General features: G+C 32.7%; 1 protein-coding gene, 1 long non-coding RNA gene and 1 pseudogene across 18 annotated transcripts in view; 1 reads left to right on the top strand and 2 right to left on the bottom strand.

Annotated features, from left to right (window-relative positions):
- The first annotated feature begins 100 nt into the window (after nt 1-100).
- On the top strand, nt 101-7,244 carry LOC122572880 (annotated as a pseudogene).
- Nucleotides 3,263-4,544, bottom strand: LOC122572881. The gene is made up of 2 exons (XR_006318586.1): nt 4,400-4,544; nt 3,263-3,713 (listed from the first exon to the last, which is right to left on the bottom strand). It is a non-coding gene; the product is annotated as an uncharacterized LOC122572881 (long non-coding RNA).
- The window catches only part of LOC122572874 (kinesin-like protein unc-104), a 35,624-nt gene continuing 18,704 nt past the window's right edge, over nt 5,573-22,492 (bottom strand). For 3 of the 17 annotated variants that reach the window (XM_043738469.1, XM_043738471.1, XM_043738470.1), the window contains 22 exons: nt 22,107-22,246; nt 21,472-21,510; nt 19,479-19,613; nt 18,832-19,278; nt 18,235-18,437; nt 18,036-18,153; nt 17,151-17,323; nt 16,397-16,575; nt 15,776-15,913; nt 14,517-14,654; nt 14,054-14,172; nt 13,047-13,416; nt 12,868-12,958; nt 12,618-12,733; nt 11,930-12,470; nt 11,597-11,786; nt 11,012-11,259; nt 10,584-10,886; nt 9,708-9,995; nt 9,490-9,626; nt 9,305-9,406; nt 5,573-9,122 (listed from right to left, as the gene is read on the bottom strand). In XM_043738469.1, the coding sequence (XP_043594404.1) occupies nt 9,023-9,122; nt 9,305-9,406; nt 9,490-9,626; nt 9,708-9,995; nt 10,584-10,886; nt 11,012-11,259; nt 11,597-11,786; nt 11,930-12,470; nt 12,618-12,733; nt 12,868-12,958; nt 13,047-13,416; nt 14,054-14,172; nt 14,517-14,654; nt 15,776-15,913; nt 16,397-16,575; nt 17,151-17,323; nt 18,036-18,153; nt 18,235-18,437; nt 18,832-19,278; nt 19,479-19,613; nt 21,472-21,510; nt 22,107-22,246 (4,315 nt within the window). In that variant the 3' untranslated portion in view covers nt 5,573-9,022. The remainder of the gene's footprint in view (nt 9,123-9,304; nt 9,407-9,489; nt 9,627-9,707; nt 9,996-10,583; nt 10,887-11,011; nt 11,260-11,596; nt 11,787-11,929; nt 12,471-12,617; nt 12,734-12,867; nt 12,959-13,046; nt 13,417-14,053; nt 14,173-14,516; nt 14,655-15,775; nt 15,914-16,396; nt 16,576-17,150; nt 17,324-18,035; nt 18,154-18,234; nt 18,438-18,831; nt 19,279-19,478; nt 19,614-21,471; nt 21,511-22,106; nt 22,247-22,492) is intronic. The other 14 variants (XM_043738479.1, XM_043738485.1, XM_043738480.1 and 11 more) reach the window with 11 other exon arrangements.

Raw genomic sequence — 22,492 nt, 5'->3', positions numbered from 1 at the left:
TTATAATATACTGATTGATTTTTATGTCATTAGTCAGTTTACATATAATTATTGTATAAATTTAAATAATTTTATACAATAATATGCGCAATAAATTCGGTTTTATTAACATTTTACGATATACTGATTGATTTTTAAGTCATTAGTTAGTCAGATTACATATCATTATTCATTATTCATTTAAATAAATTTATACAATGATATAAATTTAATAAATTATGTAAATTTACAAGTTAAAGCACGCGCAATAAATTCGGCTTAAGCATTCATTTGTGCGTAGAGTATAGGTACATACAGGTTCAATTTAGTTGGTGGGAATTGTGCTGGGTTCAAGTACGCAACGAATATTGTTTATTATACAAATTTGTTTACAAACACTATATTAGTTTAAAAACTTTTAATACTTTTAAAGAAATGGCAGAACAATTAATGGATGAATTAGAAAAGGCTGCACAAGTAATTTTGGTATGTTTACATTTAATAAAATTGTTTCACGAAAATTATAAATAAACTTATTCATTAAACTTTTAAGAAAGTATGTTTACGAATACAGTACATGTAACATGTACATATTATATGCATAATATAATACAGTACAATTATATTACTATAATATATATTACAAAATATTGGAATAATTCGATGTTATTTCTTTGTTAATTTAACGCGAAAGAAAATATATAATATAAAGAAAATAGTACTTAATGTTTAGTTTCAAATGTAATCATAGAACGGATACGTAATTAGATAATAGCTCTTTTTCAGTTCTTATAATAAAAATGTAATTTATTTTTTTACTGCAAAATTTTATAAGTTATGTACATTGTATATATGCGTACATTTATATTATATACATACCTATACATTTTATATTATGTGAAATTAACTAATTACATAAATTATTCAAAATGTTTTCATATATGCTTTAATGTAATAATTAATGTAATTTAATATGTTAATATGTTAATATGTTAATATGTTTATATGTTTAATATGTAAATCCTGAGAAACTCATGATTATTAATAATATAATTCCGTATTTACAATGTTTGCTTATATATATCTTTTGACTAATATTTATATTATATTTGGAAGTAAATGTTTTTATTCAGTATTAATTTTTTTATTAAGCATTAATGGTTGCATTCTATTTCTTATTTTATTTTTAGGCGGCACCAAATTTAGTTATAACAGAACAACGTCATAATGCAGAAGAAGTTTTTTTAAATTTTCGGAAACTTGAATCTCCTTATGAGCTTTGTAGACAAATTTTGGAGACTAATACAAATGATTATATTGTTCTTGAGGCAGTTGGTTTAATAAAAATAGCATTAATATAGAAATGGCCATTATTATCACAAACACATACTTCTTCATTAAGAGACTACCTATTACATTATGTTATGAATAAACCAAATTTACCTCCATATGTCGAAGGATCTATATTACAACTTATTGCAATTTTGATAAAAAGAGGTACTGTAAATGACTTTGGACAAGCACGACAAGCCATATTAGAAGAGATTGAAAATTTGATAATGACTGGTGGTTTACCAAAAGTAAATAAAACCAATTAAATTTGCATTATTTTATAGTATTGTATGCTGTAATGTTTTCTAATATTTTTAGAAACTTCTGGGATACAATCTTATTTCTATAATAACTCAGGAATATGCACTCAATTTCATGTCTGCAAATATAGGTTTATCATGGGAAACACATTTCTATGAAAAGAAGACATTTCAAGCTGTTGATTTGAAAAGAATTTTTAAGTTTTGTTGTAGGGTAATTGAAGAATTAATTAAAAAAGATTTAGAGGAAGATAGTATAACTCTTTTAAAACCACTATTCCAAATTCTTGTAGGGCAAAATACTTTTGTTACAGGGTAATTGAAGAATTAATTAAAAAAGATTTAGAGGAAAATAGTATAACTCTTTTAAAACCACTACTCCAAATTCTGGAAAGTGTATTTACATGAACATTTGTTCATGCAAGGTATGAAAATATCCTTTTTACAAAAATCTGCTCTTATAGTCTCTATGCCTTTAGATATTTTTAAATTATTTCCTTTTCAATTGTTACTCTTATTTTAATTCCTTAATTTCATTGCACAACCAGTGCTGATAGGTATTTGGGAATCAGTAAATACTGAGTATGTACCTTTGGATATGGATATAGATTGGAAATATATAATGTTAGTTCCAGCTGTAATAGATTTAATGTTCACATTGTATTCGAAAATATGAGAAAATCCACAATTAGCTTATCATACAAGAACTTGTTTCGTTCAAATGGTACGTATAGAAAGAGAATTTGGATGTGACAAAACAAAAATAGAAGAGGAATATTTTATTATTTATGCGGAAAGATTTTTAAAATTTATTACAAGAGTTAATATTATCGATGAAGAAGCAAGTGCAATTGCTCATATTTTTAAGAAACTTTTCATATCTTTTCATAGAAGGTTTAATTTTTTATCTATTAATAAGTTCAAAACATTTTTGAAACAAATGTCGCGATTTACTTGTACATTTTTAGAAAATTTGGAACAAGAAGAATCAGTAAGTTACAATAAGTTATAAATAAAGAATAAGTGTATGATTACTAATAAAATTATTTTATTCATTGTAGTTATGTGTCAGTAAATGCTTATATAAAGAAGCTGTAGATGTTATATTTGGTGCCTGGGCGTATGTTGTATTTGATAAAGAATTATTCTCTCAGGGGATTCTTAAACCACTTATTGTTCAAATGTTTAATACATATCTGCACTGTCATCTATTACCTCCTGAAGGTATAAGAAATATTGAAGATAAGGATTTAGAGGAAAAAAAGCTAGATAAAAAAGATACTGATGTAAAAAAATTCAAAGAACATTTAGATATAATTGGTAAATTTTACATGTGTCCTTACATGCATAATAGATGCATATACATATTTCCCATATCAAACATATTTCTCATTTTAGGAATTTTTGGGAGACTGATATCACAATATACTCTTCCATTATTGGCACAATTAATCGAAGATCGTACTTCTAAATTACGAGAAATCTTCAATAAATTAGTGGAACAGATTGAATCACTTCATACAATGAAAAATGACTCTCTGTCTAGATTATATAAAGATATACATTAGTTAATACTTATAATGAGTTATATCATTTACTCGAACACTGCCAGTCATCTTTCTTTAATACCCGATGAAATAATAAAATATGATATTGAACAGGTGTGTAGATAGAATGAGTAGAATAAGACATGTATGACATAAATTATAATTCTGCTTTATAATAATATATGTATATCTTTATAAAGAATAATGTACTCCTTCATAGATAAGACAAGGAAAGGTTGATATGAGTCTTACATTACAATTCTTCGCTTCATCAGAAAATATTTCATCCATCAACATTACTACAGAATTAGTAGATCATGTTATTCGTTTAGTCGCAATCATTTTCTGTCTGTGTGCCATAGAAAAGGCTGCAATGTCTGTTTTATCAGATAATATACTAAGTCCCGAATTATGTCTTACCATAACGTCGTTTTTTCATATATGGTCCTCACTTTACCTTTTACAATTAAAATTCCATTATGATGAAATGTCTCCTATATTCTTAAAATGTTTTGGAGAAGTCTGATTGCAACATGGGCTCTAAATTTTCTTTTTGAAAAAATAGAGTTCAATATTAATGCCTTTAAAAGTGAACCTGCAGTAATGAAAAGAACTATTAAGATGTTGATATCACTTACTGATAGATCACAAAAGTAAGTTTGCGTTAATAAAGAATGGTATTATATTTTATGTATATCATTTTACATGTAGTATGTATTTGCTTTTCAGAGCCAATTATGTATTAAATTCCAAAGGACTTGAAAAAATCATAAATTTAGCCTCAAAAGGACAACATGACCTTCCACAAGTAGTCAAAGAGGATTAATGAAGTCAGTGGTTCAAGTCGGGGTTAAAAGTAAGGTAGATCAGTCATATTGGACACATATTCTGCAACCATTGATAGACAAATTTAAACAAATTAGCTCTAATGAAAAATTTTTACAATGTTACCATCAAGGAGAGATTAAAATTCAAGTTACAAATATTTTAGAACGTTTTATTGGTAAGTTTGGTTTTTAAATTTTATTTTTAAACTTTAATTTGTATTGGTTAGTCGCTTTACTAATTGATTTTTTGCTAGTTTAACATTAAGCGCACTGTATACAAAATATTTACTATTAATATTTGAAACATACTCTAATATTATAGGAGTAGCACAAGGTACAGGAGGATCAAAAGACAGATTACTATATCACAACATTCAACCGATATTACATGAGCTACCAAATTTAATATCTTTGTACCATAATTATCAAGATATACAATTAATTTTAGAATTACTTTTTGAATGTACAAATGGACCAAAACCAGTTCTTCTTCACATAACTGAGGTAAAATAATTTTCGATCTAATCACATTGCTTTAATATAACAATCGTCATGAAAAATAATATTTATTTCTATCACAATGTCAAATAAATTCATTCTTTTAGACTGATGCTGCACAGGTATCTGAGATATATTTAAGTGCAATATGAAATTATATACGTTGTAATATTAATAGACTGGCAATAGATTCAACTGCAGAAGAAGATAATTATCAGGATATCTTGTTTCTGATGAATTTTTTAATTAATATTGTATTCAAAAATATATTGCAAGATAAAACAGTGTTTTTACAAGGCTTAACTATAATTATGCCTATGATGACTACAGATTTATTTAAATTTCCATGTTTGTGTTTACAGTAAGTTACCATTATTTATTATTGTATCAAAATCACTGTGAAATTATTCTAATTAAATTAAAATACATTTCTTACAGATATTTTGAAATGATGATATCTTTTTGTAAGGATGACCCTTAAAAAGTGCACAATTTACCGTCTGAACTATTACAATCACTTTTAACATTGATAGAATTGGGCTCATTCTCATTTGGTCATGATGTATCTATGTTGTGCTGTAATATGATTGAAATTTTAATAACAGATTTTTGAAAATATGCAAAACGGCCATTCAAAAAGTGAAATAATGGCACCATTCTTAAATGTAACCTATTTTTCAAAGTAATATTACAATTAAGTTATATATAATTTTGTTCTAATTGATGTCTCTTTTTCAGTTTAATTACTGTTATTTTAACACGTCAAATTGACATATATTTTATATCGAACGTGTGCATATTTGTTTATTATTTGATATGTTGTTATCAAGACGAATATAACCAGATTGTGCAAAATCTTCTATCCACTCAGTCAGACGAACAAGTTGCGCAGAGATTAGCCAACGCTTTTAAAAAGTTGACTGAACATATAAATTTTCTTTGGAAATATGTTTGTAAAGATAAAAAAAGATTTAAAAATTCTTTTGATGAATTCGTTGCTAATTTACAGGGTTTTTTAATGATTAAATAATATCTTATTGATTTCTTTTGTTTCCATCTAAGAAACGAAAAAGCAAATTTTACCTTTGATGTCAAATTTAACATAAGGATATGTCACAAAAGGAATTCATTAAGCATGTAAGCTTTTTATTGACCGATTTATTACACGTTACCACTTACAGTGAGTCTAGCGAAAATCGAATAATTATAATAATAATAAATACAAGTTACAGCATCGATGCATGTCTTTTTCCATAGCAAACGATCAAAAACGAAAACGTTTTTGCAATAGAGTTTTTAGTTACCTTACAAACAAGTAAGTACATGAACTTACATACTTGGTACAGATCAAATCATCGTTAGCCTTTTTATCGTATGCCTCCAGATGGTCTTCGACATTTGACAAAATGCTTATATTAATATTAAATTTATTTATATATTTATATAATATACTTTATATATAAGGTATGTATAAGGTATATATATATACCTTATACATATATATATATATAAGCAAACACGTTCTTTCGCGCTATCTCTTTCGCACTCACTCTCTCTCGCGCACACGCGCTTCTCCATTCTCTCCTCTTTAGTTCTTCCCTTTCTTTTCTCTCGTCTCCCTTTAATTCTGCATTTTGTTTTTTAATAACAACAATGATTATTAATCTTATCGACAGCGTTCCTGTATTTTTATTCACAACGCTCGTATCATTTTTCTTTCTGTTCACTTGTCCTATTTTCCTTTAATTAATTTTTTATTTGTCTACTCCATGCTTAATATTCAATTTCTTTTCCTTCTTTACGTAGTAATAAATTATGTCTTTAACCCCCTGAAGCAATACTTTTCTTTTCGTTTTATTTACTTACATGCACAGTTGTTTGTCGTATATAGTATAACAAATAAATTATGCGTAAATAACACGATTAAAATATAAATGCTACGTATCGTAGGTAATATTCATAAATACATTATGCATACATATACGTATTATGCTCTTGTACAATTCATAGATGTCTTCTTACATGTTAAAAAAAATGAATGAATTATGCATTGTTTATTTTTTATTTTGTTGTGTAAAAGCGCATGTCGTAAACCTTTATTTTAATCCTAAGTCTGTAAGTACAGTTATTCTGTAGATATACAATGAACATCTTAGAAAATAGCAATAGAGAGAGAGAGTACACTTTTTGCATCCTCCAGTTCAGATTTTTAATGTGCTTGCTTTCAAGAATTAATATTATGAATATTACATTTCTTATATTTATTTTCTATATTTATGTTACATGGATTCTACCACTCCCATTTTAAACAGGACTTGGAGTCTCTTTGATATATTATTAGACATAAGCAACAATCTAACGATACTAAATATCACCTTTTGATAAAAAAAGAAGGATAATTAAAAAACTTTAATATTGTACAGTGTTTTTCATACATTTTGAGGGATGAAAGATCATTTAACTTTAAGAATTAACCAACATTGCACTCCTATTGTTATACTAGGGAAAATGAAATATGATTTCTTTGGGGATGTACTGAAACACGACGTAATCAAATAATTAATTTTATCGCGGTAATTCTGCCCATCAATTCGTTTATTTTATTGTATAATAGTAATTATACGGTTTAATTCAAATTTCTGCCAATAAATAAATAATCGAAATTGATTACCTACTAAATTCTCGTATTTGAGGCTGTTTCGTAACTACGCACAAATTTTCAATTGTGAGATATATATATATATTGTGTACTTGGCAATATTAATTAAATACATTTACAATTTCAATTAAAAAGTCATAAATAATCAGTCTATCTCTTAAATTGGGGTGTGTAATTGCAATTTGATTACTACTATATGGTTGTAAAAGTATAACATAAATTAAAATAAATAATTAAAGCTAATATGTATTATAAAGCTAATATGTACTGAGCAATAAAATTCATGTATATAAAAGAAAAATGATTAATGTCGATACTATCGGTTCGTTTCACCTAAATTTTTGCTTCAAAGGGTTAAAAAAGCTGAGTGCGTATATAACTTATTAAAGTACGGTTTCTTGTTCTTCCTCGACATGTACGTCCTCGTTAACAAAATAAAACTATCAGACTCTACAACAGTATAGTAAGCAAAAACGGTAACAGAAGCGGGGCTTACTTTTGTGTAGACCTCCGCGTACAAACAACCGAGAAAATAATCCGCTTACAAATTTCCCATTTTATCTGCCGTTCAACAGAATATGTTGGTAATCGTTCTTCACTGATAACTCGGTTAGGTAAGATTGATAGAAAAATTGGAATATAACTGAAATCAATGAAGAAAAATATTTCTTAAATGATAATGAGGATTATGCCACTAACTAACATTGACATAAAAGTTTTAACGAACGTTTGTACTGAATTAAAAATATATCTGACTCGTCGTTTCGTCTAAATAATACTGCAAATTATCCGTATTGTTATTACGAACTTTCTCTGTTGAGACAGAAAAATATTTCCCTCGATCTTTATGTTTGAATACTGGTCTATACAGTAAGAGTACAAATTTGAGTGAAACTTGTGACCTCGATATTCTACTTATGGCTCAAGTATTCGTTATTCGAGGTGTAAAATGGTTAATACTACAGCAACACGAAACAAGAGGAAAAAGGATTATTTCGATAACGGTCATAATAGACAAACAGAATTACATAAACGAATTACTAACAATGAACTGTTTAACGATTACCGTTTAGAATTCGCGCTCGAAATAGTCCGCACCCTTTTTGGTGTAGAATCTCTTATTTCTCTCTTTCCTTAATTCCTGTTCTCTTCTTCCTTTCGTTCTCTTTTTCTCTCTTTCTCTCAGACATAAACACTCAGAAATTCATAATTTCACTACATCGTCTTTTCCCTACTTTTCTCTCTCTCGTTCTCTCCCTCTCTTTCTTGCTTCCTCTCGCGCCACATCTTCTCTTTAATGAGTATACCTACAATGTGTATTCTCTTGCCTCGTTTTCTATGATCGTCTTAGGAATGTTTTATTTAGGCATAAATACGTTGCTCTTCACTGTATGCGTTCCACGCTTAAAAGAGAATCGCTTCGTACGACCGACTAATATCGAGAAATTCGAATATATTATAACATAGGTATCGCGAGCTCGTGGTGATGTCTCATCAACGTTATTGCACATTTTGATCGTGTATCAAAATGAACGGAGAGACCACTGAAGGAGAATTTACAATTCCGAAAGTAATAATGTCAATAATTCGAACACGTATAACCATTTTTTCTTTTTTTGTCGAAAGATAAACATGCCCTTGCATTTAAGAGTCGTTCCGATTTTCATTTCTCTATTCGGTCGCCAGGAGTAAAAGGGCTGACGGGTAGTTAAATCAGATGTCACGAGATATTAATCGGCGGCTACCGAAGCTGGTAGTCAATCGTTAGTACGCATTTTTCGAGGCGTTTTAATAATCGAAAACTACCGAAAATCGAAAGCTACAGAGATCATGAGACTCGAAGGCCGAGTGCGACCAGCAAAGCACCTTTTCGGAGGCTTTTGCAATGACGCTCGTTACCTCGGCCAACGTGTCGGCCACTCACTTATTTTGGTTCGACTGTTGATCTATGGGCGGGACTAGACCAACAGGCGAAGCGTTATTCAGATTCGTAGCTGGCCCCTTGCGTGCTAGTTTTGACCTGTAACAATTGTCAAGTATATTTCGTTAGCGAAATTTGTTAACGTTATAAATAAATTTTTATGAATTATATGTTGTGACACAAATTTATAAATACTCTCAAAACCTAAAATCTTTATTTGTTCATATAAACGTATTGGATTATAGACTTTTTTAAATATAATTTCAAATGAACAGCCTTACCTGATTTGACCAGCAAGAAGAGGATTAATAGCGTACAGCCAGTCATAAACCTCCTTATCTCCTAAAGTTTGCAATAAATATCCTCGATGTTTTGTAACGACGCTGTAAAATAAAGAATGCCGATTTGAGATGTCTAATACGGATTACATCCAAAAGTAAATAACTTTATATACTCGATAACTTACCTGAAAGTATTTGGTACTTTCACCATAGCTAATTGATCTTCAGAATATTCAACTTGAGCAGTAGCTAAATTAATGAGAGCTCTCTCCACTGGGTCCTTTTCTTCTCGAAAGATTAAAACGTATGGTCGTCGTACAGCCTAATAACCAATGATATTTTTAGTATATCAATTAATCCTAAAAACGGAGAAATAAAAATACTGTATTCAAGATATACATACCACCCAACGTTTCTTCCAACCATTAGTCTTGTGTTCGAGAACATTTAGATATCCTTTTCTGGCAATAACCGGACTGATGCGAATTTCTTCGACTTCCGGCACGTAGAGTACCAAATTCTCCTTCGATGGGGAAGATGAACCCAATGGAGCCGGTGCGATTGTACACGGTTGATTAGCGGATTCACTGGCTAATATACTCTCCTGCAGTTCCTGCAGTCTAGCTCTCTCCGGTGAACTTAACCTAAGGATGCACGACTTAGATCTGCTCCATACTATTATACCAGCAGCCTGCAAGTAACACTCCAGCATCACCCTGACCGTGTCCAATTTTACTTGCGGTTGTCTTTGACTCGAAAATCTCGAGTCATCGTCTACCAATTGTTGTGTTTCAAAGTAGACAGAAAGCAATTCTTAGAAGCTGATTGCGCTAAAAGCGCGACTTTCACTCAGCGAAGCTACTCGAAACGTTGCGTAACAAACGATTATTGATCGTTCTTAAAAGCAAACGTGAATCGAACTTCGATCTGATACAATAATTTCATTGAGTTTGTTGCAAGCTCGTATGTGGAAGAGACAAGTCGACCTTCAAATTGAATCGAATTCTCGCAATCTTCACTCATAATTGTTAAGAAATATTTTTAAGTTTTTCATTTCGAGATATTAGTTATCCAGTATTTAATTTTACACTTTTAATTTACATTTTATTGGCATTAAATTATGTCCGATGATAATGTGAATGAAGAAAGAGAGTATCGTTTTTCTTTGAATCTCGAAAAACAAATATCTATTTTTGCCATCGAGATAAAAATACGATGATGCGACGAAGCGTGGACAACCGCTACTAGCAGGAGCACTCAGGCATGCGGGGAGGGTTACCTGCTCTAAGTAATCACTAGCTCTCTCGTATACTGACTCTTGGGACGAGGATGATATCACCGAAGATATCATAGATGCCGTCATATCGGCCATAGTGTCTTCTCCGGGTGAAACGTCGGACAATAGAATGGGTTCTTTGCTTGGAATGCGACCTTGAATAAGTTTGATATATTTCGTGGCTAGTTCTTTTTCTCTTTCGGTCATCTCCCAAGGCTCGTAAACGTCTTTACTAGTTGAACGCTTCAATTTCACCGGGCTGGCATGCGTTTCATTCGTCGCTTTCGCCATCATGTTGCAAACCTCCTGTATTGAATAAATATAACGGATGTATCTCGTTTGTTTAACTTTTCTTCAACTCTACTCAAATGCTTAAATATTATATAAAGATTCTTAGATCTTTATAAAACTAAAAATATAAGATACTTTACCTTTTCACTCTTTGTGAAATCATGAGATATTTTATTGCAGAATGACACTTTGTCGATACCGAGCTTTTCTCGTAATAATAGTGTGTGTCTTACTCTTTCCACCTCTTCTAATCTTGTCAATTTTTCTAACTCCCATTGGTGATCGAATATTAAGCTATCTCCCCGTGGTCTCCATCCATGAAGATTCTCCTCTCCTCTAACATATGTAGAACTGGTGTCCAATACACGCCGTTGTCTCCTCTGAACGCCTGCAAACAATAATTGCAAAAGTGGGGTGGGTACTGAATGTGGGAAAAGCGAAATGTTAGAAAGAAGTATGAATATGTTTCGTCTTGGTCAAGATTGGAAATTGCTTTGTCGAAATAATTTAAGAAGTAATAAAACATAACGAAGAAAATTGCCAATTCATTAATAACATGATATAATAGTCATCGTGATTGTCACCGGAGCTTATTATTCTATAATCTAGTAATGTAGTAACATTTTTTTAATAAAATATCCCTTTTCTCTAAATTTGTGCGACTATTATATCGACAAGGAGGGAAAGGATCAAGAGGGGTCTACGCTAAGGGTAGCAAGACAAACCTGGGCTACCTGCTTCCGAAGAACGACGCAAGACCAGCTCGTAAACACCACTGAGTCTGTTTGCTTCTTGATTGCGGTAGCTTCCGCTGAATAGATGCTTCAGAGAACGTGGCCCTACTCTGGCGTCTCTGCCATAAATGATCATACTCAAGTCTTTCGTGATGATTGCTGGTCTTCCACAATTCTCCAACTAAAAGAAATGATATGAAGAAATAAATCAGAGAACGAATCTTATGGAGGCATTTAATCTCTATTAAATATACAACGCATAATCTGTGATCAAATCTCTAATAAATATATAATACAAAACATTCAAATAAAGAATAAGCGTACCTCGAGGTAAGCAGAAATTGTCATGAAGATTTGTTCTCCGTAAGCTGTAACTCTATTGAGCAAGGCCGAATTATGAAGAGAACTATCCCACGCTGCTTCGAATCTGAACATGCATCTATCATCACCAGGTACTTCTAGATATTCGCCAGGGAAAAGCCCTAACGAAAGCACCGACGAATCATTGTCCTCTTCCTCCGGTTCTGGCGTGTTTCTAATACGTCCGACGACCAACTCTCTCACATCTTTCCATCGCAGCTCAGACGCTGGTTCGTGTACAATGGTAATTCGAATCCGACGCTGGATTCCCTGATGGAGCAAAAACAATCCACGACACGGTAGATCGTCGCTATGGTCGACCACGGATGGTACGTATTCACCGTTCGGCGCTAACTCGCAAATCTCAAACCAAACTAATACATCGTATTTCGCGTGCACGTGTGACGTGCTCGGAGATGGTAAAACACTGCCGAATTTCGGTGAACGTACGGGTTGACTGATAGGTATAGATGGCGGAAGCATTCTCTTCGGTGGTTGTCTTACGCTATGAAATACAATGCAACTGAGTTTATTCGTGATTTAAGAAAGATAATAATATCTTACCAAATCGTTATAACTAACCATCTTAAGGATTAAAAAAGACAATATCTTGTCGAACTGATAGATTTCATAGAAATTATTTAATGCTTACTATTCCAGTTTTGCATCTTTATGCAGAGGATGTTGCTGATAGTGTCCAAAAACTTCGAAAACGATTGGCTGAGTTTTTAGATATTCCAAGAATGATTTTGTTACCGTCACCGTGATCTGAACAGTATATGAAAAAAAAGGAAAAGAATAAAGAAATACATAATCGAAGTTGATCATATATAAATTATTTCTTTTTTTTCATTTAATGCAAATTATTTGTTATTTCTTATTTTAATGTAAATGTAGCTTACATTTTGTACGTGGTAAAATCCAGGAGGACATCCTTTTCCTGTATTTTTTACTGGTTCAGTTGAAAATGCTTCATCGTGTCGATGCAAGAAACTAGATATAACGCATCATAATCATACATTAACTATCAATTTCCTACATAAAATATCTTTGTTACTGTATTATATAAAACTAAACATACTTGAATTGGCAAAAGATGTCAGCATATTCGGTGGAAATGCCCATGGCCTGTAACACGGTAACCCTGAATGTGAATTCAGAGCCAAGTTGCAAATGATCCGGTAGATCCTCTTCCTTCATGTCGCTGGAAACTGAGCTATCCCCTCTGCCACTGTCTGCATCGCCGATATCGTCTTCGTCTTTCACCTCCTTTTGCTCGTTGTGGCCCTCCACGACGCGTTCCTCGTGTAACAGAATTTGTCGGTTCTTCTCGAGAGTCTGGGTTAACAGAGTGTTGCGTTTGTTCTGCTTTTGATTTCCAAACAAGTCGTCCTCGAAAGAAATTCTAGCTGACTGTCTGACGCCACTTGAGTATTCACTGTTTTCCTCTTCTGGAACAAGGGTTCGTTACGAAAATCCTACGCCAGAATACTTTTTCCACAAAATATAACGCGTTTCGTGTTCTTATCGATCGCGTGCAATAAATTTCTCATTATGACTGATATAAACTGACGTAAAGACTTCTGACATTAATACAAGCAGTGATATTCAAGTAATAAGCGTATGTATTGAATAGTATGTAAAATATATTATGTATATATATTTATTTATTTAAATGTGTATATGTGGTGAATAATAAAATATATTATTGTAACATCTTTTAAATACTAAATTTAAATTTATATGAACAATAGTGTATGCGTATAAATATTTTAATCCACAGAGCAAGGAAACGATACAACAGTAAAATTATATAACGATAACGTAATTTTAATTACTTCTTTAATTACTTCTGAAATAATTGGTGGTACTGTTGTCTAGTTTCATTGTATCGACATTGTTTTGCAATCAATTGTATTAGTGATAATATACACGTAGGTATACGCATTTCAACGATGCGATCAACTTAAGATCGCCTAATCAATCACGTAATATGTATTTAATTTCCTCCATCAGAGGAAATAAAGGAGTTAAATAAACTTAAGATAGGAGATAATAAAAGAAAATATACAGACACTGATTACGTACCAACAACAGCTTGCACAGCTACACGCAAGTAACCTTTTACGTCTCCCTTTTCGTTTACTATCGCTACTTTGTGGATCAATGGTACGGGATACATAAGATTGCTTAGATATACGAAAGACCTATGGCAACAAACAAATTATACATTTATTATCAACGTTTCTTTATAGGGCCATAAACATCAAAATGCTTCGACAATACATTGCAAATACAACGCAATATGTTTCATATTAATAAAACAAAATTCATTAAAATATTTGGCTTATTTATCAACTAGGTCATTAAATATTTATAAAATACAATTTTTGATAATGGCTATTTTGTAAAATGTACTCTTCGCTGTCTCAAAAGAAAGTTCATGAAGATTCGTTTCATCTGTCAGCTAGATTGTTAAACATTTATAAGAAAGGTAATCTAAAGCATAGATTTTGGAAATGTCTGATGTTTAAAAAGGTTTCTTACGAACCTGCCAACCATTCGGAACCAGGGAAAACGGTCGTAGAATGGATCACCTCCAGTGATGGACTCGATATTGAAATCCGGGGATGTCGGCGACAATTCTGCCTCGTTGTGATACATTTCTCGCATCAGTTCAAGTCTTTGTCTGCACAAAAGCGAAAACGCCGAATCTCCGTTGTTAATCGGTTCGTATCTTTCTTAGCCATAAGATAAAAACGTAATCAAACATTGTCGAGAAGCACAGTGAAGGACACTCTGTACATAATACTACACCATATGCGTGGTGTTGTGTTCGGATGTATTCGAAAGTGGTATGACAGATACTGTAAATATTCAAATAAAGGGACATAACATGAGAACTTCAGTGTCTTTTATTTTTCTTAAATGGTGACTGAAATTTTCGTAAAAATGTAAGTTCTATTTCATCTAAGTAATAAAGTTGATATATTAAGGACAACATTTTACATATTTCTGCTGTCCCTGTATTTTCATAGTAAGAAAGAATTACGTTACGAGTTATGATGACGTGGAACAGCTAGAATATTGTATATGATTTTTGTCAAAATTGTTCGATCATAGTTGTTTAATCATAGTTTCGTGTAATTCGCAGTGACACGTGCAGGGTGAAGTCACGAAGCGATAATGTGAGAAAACTTCAGCAGCAAGGAGCGCACGTGTTCAGCGGGACGCAATTGAAACGTGTACAGGAGTTAAACCCTTCGACTAAGTTTCAGTTAATGCCAATCTAATAAATTTGATTATAGATTTCTTTAGTCAATATGTAGAATATACAGACTATTTCTCTAATTTCATTCTAATCGTTGAAACTGGTACAACGAAACTTTAGACTGCCTAAAGAGAAAATAAAAAAGAAAAATGTAAATATACTAAAAAATAAGATACAAAATAAGATAAAAGAATTTTGTAAAATATACGGAGGGGTTAATTCCGCTCCGATTGTTAATATCAAACAGACTAAACACGCTTGGCCATGCAGAGATCCTTGATCGATGTACATTTTCGTTGAATTTAGCACAATTGCAAAGCGAAAGTATATTTCGTTGGTAGGGAAGAGAGGAAGAATAGAAAAACTGTTTAAATTAAACAGAGAGTGTACTGAGACGTAGCAGAAATACGGTGATAAGACGAGATTAAGACTGACGTTTTGCACATATTCGTATATATAAAAAATTTGACAGAGTTAGAGGATGGGCGTGAAGCGTGTGACGATAAAGAGGAAAGAGTCTCACGCGTTCGAGCACCAACCTCGAAGGCAAAAGATTTGCGAGCGAGAACTTCGGATTAGAGTAGACGGTTAGACATTGGAAAATATCCTCTTTGGCCTCCGGAGTGCTGGGGCTCGAGTCCTCGTTGTACACGTGTCGCATCAACTCCAAGCGCTGTCTATAAGTTAACACGTATTACTTGCGTGAGTGTCCCTGTGCGGTTTCATCCAAGCACGCGTCTAATTAAAAGCGATGATAGATCTTGATCCGCGAATCCGCACTCTTATCAGTTCTTTAATCGACCTCCTTACTATTCGATCGTACGACGAATTTAAAGTGCTGTCAACACTTACCGATTCTGATCGTATGGCCGAGAATAAAGAAATCGATAAAGGAACGATATTTTATTTTTTTCGCATTTGATACTGATATTAGAAAAAAGAAATGAGATTATAAAATAGCTAGTAGCTATCATATTCGGTACAAATAATGGCAATAAGAAGAAAGGTGGCAATAAGAAAGCTTTCTGATATCTCGTTTTACTCGAGAGATATGTACTGGAGTTTGAAATAAATTATGTGACTCACCCTGTATATATAAACATAAAATGATAAGGTAAAGCATGTTCAAGAAATGAAATGTTAAATAAAATGTAACACACCTAAGTTTATCGAGTGTCCAGTAATGTGTTGCGCCATTCTTCGTGTCTTGAACTTCTACAGCAACTATAGTACGCGGGAATGGTCTTTCCTCCTCTTCCTCGTCGTCAATGACAGGCAGGAGATCCGAAGGAAGCGGCGAGTAAAGCGTATCCGTGAGCAAAGTAAACTGGAATTGTACCTAAAAAGGATATATATGATATATGTGAAGCAAAAGTAGAAAAAGCTTTTGTCGCCTGAAATAAATATAAAGATGTACCATTGTGAAAAAATGAAACGACCAATGAAATGTTAAATTATAAAAGTGATGGTGAGGTACGAAACAAGCAGATGGAATTAATAAAAAAAATATCAGTGATGAATAAAAGATTAAACAATTAGATCAACAAAGGGATCGATATGGGAATGTAAAGTAATTACTTGCGAATACAAAGTATTTTTTTGACTATTAGAACGTCAAAAAGGGGGTACGCAAAAGTGCATTAATCGTCGAATTTGAAAATCTGTTAAGTTTAAGTAATTCAGGCTTAAATTAATATTATGACCGATGATTGATTAACAAAAAGCTTTTTTCGAATAATTTATTTTGAAATATTTGATCATTTTTGTGAAACTGATCAAATGTTCATGATGGCTCTTAAAAGAATGTCAAAAGATATGATGAAAGATATGAATGTTCATGATTCGTAATCAAAAAAGAGCCGTATAAAGGTTTGAGTTTTCGTTAGTTCATCGAAGAATGAACCACGGATGTACCTTCTTTTTGAGTTCGACAGAAATAGCGTTAGCTTCTTTGAGGAATATAGCGTTGCCCCATAGATCATCCCGAAGACTTGTGAATTGATGATATTTCCACTTGCGGAAGGCCCAAGCGGCCAGTTGGAACTCTCTCTCGGTCCAGTTGCTCTCTGCGTCAAACAAGGGGTTGACTGAAATGCAAGCCATTACCAGGCAAAACAGTCAGAGAAGCCAAGCATTTCGTGGATACTGGTTCCTTCGTTAAAAGAAGCGACTGGCGTTCTGTCCACGATCAGATGATACACCATTTCACTTTGCGACAAGCGATCTTTCTAAGAAACATACCTCGAGACTGCCAACAACTTTTTAATAATGGGAAAAAAGTAAAAATTTCAGGAGCACAAAACAAATATAGTGATGTCATACCGGTTAACTACATGCGTGCATCGCAAGTTAATTGAAAGACAAAATCGAACAATCAACGTACATTCAGAGAACATATTATTAACAATTCGTTACGTACCACCATCTGATCGTCTCACAGATCCGTACAATGATAAAATTTGTAATGGAATGAAACTGAAATTATACGACGGACAACGGTGTATGCCCTTTTAATTAGATTTTTCTAAAAAAGTTTACGATATAAACTATAGGTGAGTCCATTACAAATTCAAACCTTTTAACGAAAGGAATATAACGATCTATTATATATGTGATCATTCCTCATTCGTATACAGAACTGTGAAAAATGTTTGATCAAAGATCACTGGCTTGAAATTATGATAGTTCAAGCTATAATTGTTGATCTTATACTATCTTGCTTACGTGAATTTTAATAATTGTAAAAAGTCAGAATATGCTATATCATAACTTTAAAAACCATTCAATATGTGTACTCACCGAAAATATCTTCCTCGATATTGTTAAAGTCTTCGGGGGTATAACTGCTGTACATTGACATCGTCATGCTTTGTTCCTCAACCTGTCGTTGCAGTGCGTCTATTCGGGCCTCGTAGTTCTACGTAAAAATACAAGAAACCATACGTATGAATATTGACATTGAGTATCCATTAGTTTATAAAATATTAGTTGTACTTACCTTTCTTTGTTCTTCGAACAATTGGTCCGCCTCTTCCTTCTCTTTACGGAATTGTTCTTCCAAAGCTAATAATCTCTTCTCCATCTCAGCTTTTAGATCAATTCCTTGTTTTTCCAGCAATTCGATCTGTGCAAAGTTCCAGTCGACTGTTTCTCCATTTCCAGGAGTTTCTGCGGGAGATCCCTTCTCTCTTCGTTCACGGACTGCACAGCCAACAAAATATCTTTTTTCACATAATATCATTGTAAACATGTTGAGTTATAGGCGGGTCTCTCCTCATCCAAATATAAGATAACGTAGATAAAGCTATATTTAGTAATAAGATAGAAATAAAGAATGTAATAAGAATAACTCTTAGAACAACTTTTTCAGTTCTGAATCTTTCAAAGGTTCATACATAACTTCCATCCGCCAATCATATCGCACTCTTAAAGATTACACACACACAATACACATTCTTACCGTATGTAGTCAAATTTAAATTTAATGCCCAGTCTTCCATGCTTGTACGAAGCTTATTCTTACTGTGGGCATTTAGGTATAAATGGTATCGAGTGTAAAGGGTTAAGCATAGAACAAGGTATATACACTCCTTACCCTGATCAGGATGATTGAATCTGAACACATGATTCTTTCCTAAGATGACGCGAGATCCGGTCTTCAGAACGATCGGTTCAGTGACCTCACGTCCATTCACGTAAATTAAAGCTCCTTTCTTCGGAATCAAGGTAATAATACCCTCGTGATTCTCGAAGACGCAGTGCTCGCTCAGTATGTGAGGACCACATAACTGTATATCTTGCGGTATGTTAGCTTCGGCGCTACCGATACGTGTGAAGCCATCCTTGATGTAGTAAATCAAACACTCGGACATGAGCGGATCCTCATTCAGATTCACCAAGTGAGGAGTCTTTTTTGGAGAGAATACACCAACCGTGACTCCATCCTCTTTCACAGCAACTCCCATTTCGGCGAACACCGCCTCGCGTTGTAAACGAATTATCTCGGTTCGTTTCAGCTTCTCTTCCCATGTTTCATTCAATTCTGAGAAGTAAATGACATCAAATTTCGTATGCTCCTAATTTTTACCATTTCGTTTAGTGTTATATAAATATATATATACACAATTGTTTCCAATAGCCTTCTTTCTTAACTTTAAAAGAATATTTATCTAACCATAGAATTTATTTTCTATACAGTATTTCGTGTATGTAGTTTATTAAAAAAATTAATATTTTATTTACCGGCTATAAGTTTTTCTGAAGCTTGCAATTGATCCACTGCCTCTTCAGCGATAGTCGATGTGGTGTGAGACGGGATTCTGGGCCGACTTTCCTTCACGTCGTCCTCGCGTTTGGTTGCTCGGACGATTTCATCCCCTGTGGGATAAATAGAATCGAATAAAAATACAGAAGGTATAAGGGGGTGAATTTAGAATGGCGAGTCTCAGCCAGGGGTATAACACGCGTCTCGGAAACATCAAAAGCCATAACTAAAGCAGTGGCGTAAGTGAAAGAGAAAATATTTGCCAAGATCTGTCCCATGATCCGTATCACAATGAAAAATGTTCTTTAGAAAAAACAGGAAATAGAACAAGTAATTTAGACATTCTCCTTCACGAATAAAAGCTGTTATTATATTATTTCATTGAACAGAGAACTTCTTTGAATAATAATATATATTGTATATAAAAGAAAGTTGTTTCAAAGTTATTCATATACATGAAAATTAACACATTAAAACTTATATCTTTTTTCTTATGAAATACCAAGGGATTAAATTTTACAAAATATTAAAAATTCGTTCTCTTATTTTGGTTATCGCATATAAAGCAACGTTCTATCTTAAAAGAAACTAGGGATGAAATTCAATGTGAAATCTCTGATTATAAAATTGAGATTGCATACTTCACAAATTTCTGGGAATAAAAAATATCTTCGTGGCATACAATACTGTAAAAATGACAAATATAAACGATTCGTATATATTTATGCAAATCAAGCGCAGCGCTCAATCAAATATTGCTATCCAGCTACAATGTTCATTAAACTTTGGTTGAAGTCTAGTAAACGGTGCTCGTGTCACTGCGTCCGAGATGCGTTCGAGATGTTCATTGTCGAGTGCCATGCAATACCTTTAGGCTGGTTTGGGAACAAAGTGATGGATCTAAGTGGATAATAAGCGAGGCAAACAACACGTGTTTACTGGAGAGGAATTCTGACACAATGGGAAACTATAAAGCCTGAATTCATATGTGGCCGCTCGACGCGAAATGAATTGTAATTACATGTTTACATATCGTTTAAGATTCTCTCGAAGACGCTAACAAGATTTTTCTAAAGAATGATATTATGATGACGATGATACATTGATCTCAATCAAATTGTTCGGCTCATAACACAATCAGTTACATTTTATATGACTATTTTTTCCTTATAACTATACTACAGATGTTTATATATTTAAAAGTGCAAAAATGTACAGAATGTATATAATATACAAAAGTCCTCATTTAATTTTTATTTCTTTATTTGTGTTTATAAAAATATGGATTTCCATCAACATCCACAATCTACTTAGAAGTTTATCTTAGAGGAAATGCTACCTTTCTGAATTTCCGATCAAGATCGAATTACTTGTAACGATTCGTTTTTATCGGTCAGTTACAACAATCTATCGTAATCCAAAAAGAGTGGTAATATCGTAACGAATGAATAATTGTAACAAGGATCAAGGTATCTGCTTATCCTCATATGCTGCTTACTAAAATACTGTACAGAAAAGTCCATCAGAGTGACTCGATTGTACATTGGTTTAATTTAACGTTGGTTTATAAAATACACAAGAATGTTGCGTTCTATGCAACCATTCGATGTGTCCTTCCTCTATTATTCATGTTTATTCTTATATTTTTTTTTAACGACGAACGCTAAAAGCCGCTAATTATGCAGCCTACGAGAGGCAGGAACAATGATAATCATTAGGCACTGGTTGTCACAGGGTTGTATATATATGTTAAAGGAAAAAACAGAATGCGTATCGCGAAGCATATGTAAAGAGAATTTTGTCGGAAAATCGACAAAAACACAGAGAGATAGAAATAGATAGATAGATGACACGCATTATGCACTTGGCCGTGAATGAAGCGGACGTTCAAAGAACAGGCGCAGAAGAGTGATCGATTGTCTGGCTTTTATAAGACTTTTCGTTGTGTGGATTGTCGGTTATTTTACTTACTAGATTCTTTCTTTTCATATGTGACTTTACCATCTGGCCCTACGTCAAGCACAGGGGAAACAAAGAAAAAAAATGTACTATGTAAATGGTGGCTTGTCTACCGCGCACTACTTTTTTTACAATTTGTTTCTCCTTATTTTTTTATTTCTCTCTATATCTTTTTGCTTATCATCGTTTGTCCTTTCCTTCAGCTTAATATATTTTTACAGTAATATTTCTTTTCTCTTCTACACGAGCAAGTTTATTAAAACGCGTAGAACACTGCGAAAAATTATTTTTGCAACCTATTAAATCATTTATGGCATATTTTCTTTTTTTACACGGGAGGAATATCAATGATCAGTATCGTCTAATGGAAGAAATACCATATTTCGTTTACAGTTTAACCAGTGTTCCAATATTACTCCTCCGTAAAAAGTATTTTCATTATAGAATTATTAGAAAACGTAACAAACCAACCCTGACAGATTATCAGGCACATGCAAATGTCCTCAGATTACTAGACTTTCAATTTCGTTATTTTCATTCAAACTATTATTTGCATATACCTGTCATAAAATGCCTGTATGCCTGTATAGAGAAAGAGGGCATCACTCTTTGAAATTCGAGTATTATATGATGAAAAGCCAACTTACCTTCTTGCACATCAATACCCTCTTGTTTCAGCAATTCCCGTAACTTTTGAATCTCTTCTTTGAGTTCTCTGATAAGCTTCGCGTTTGCGTCTTCGTTGACGACGGCTTTGCAAACTATTTGTTTCGCTCTGTCTGCGTATCTGTAGTTTACCAAAATAAAAATAATAAAAATAATTATTCACAAAAGTAAATATGATAGTAATGAGAACAGTTACAAAAAAACATGCAGCCTATTACAAGTTATTTTATATAGTTAGCTATTTTATACAAATGAACTATCGAAGAAAGGAGATTTATTCATATTCATTAAATTTTTTGATGCCAAAAATTCTTGCAACTCTAAATAACTATGCACTTGAATCGTCGTAAGACTTTTGAGAAAACAG

This window comes from Bombus pyrosoma, linkage group LG11, assembly GCF_014825855.1.
Source record: "Bombus pyrosoma isolate SC7728 linkage group LG11, ASM1482585v1, whole genome shotgun sequence".
NCBI lineage: Eukaryota > Metazoa > Arthropoda > Insecta > Hymenoptera > Apidae > Bombus > Bombus pyrosoma.
The sequence above is the reverse complement of the archived record's forward strand: the minus strand, read 5'-3'. Positions and strand labels throughout refer to the sequence as shown.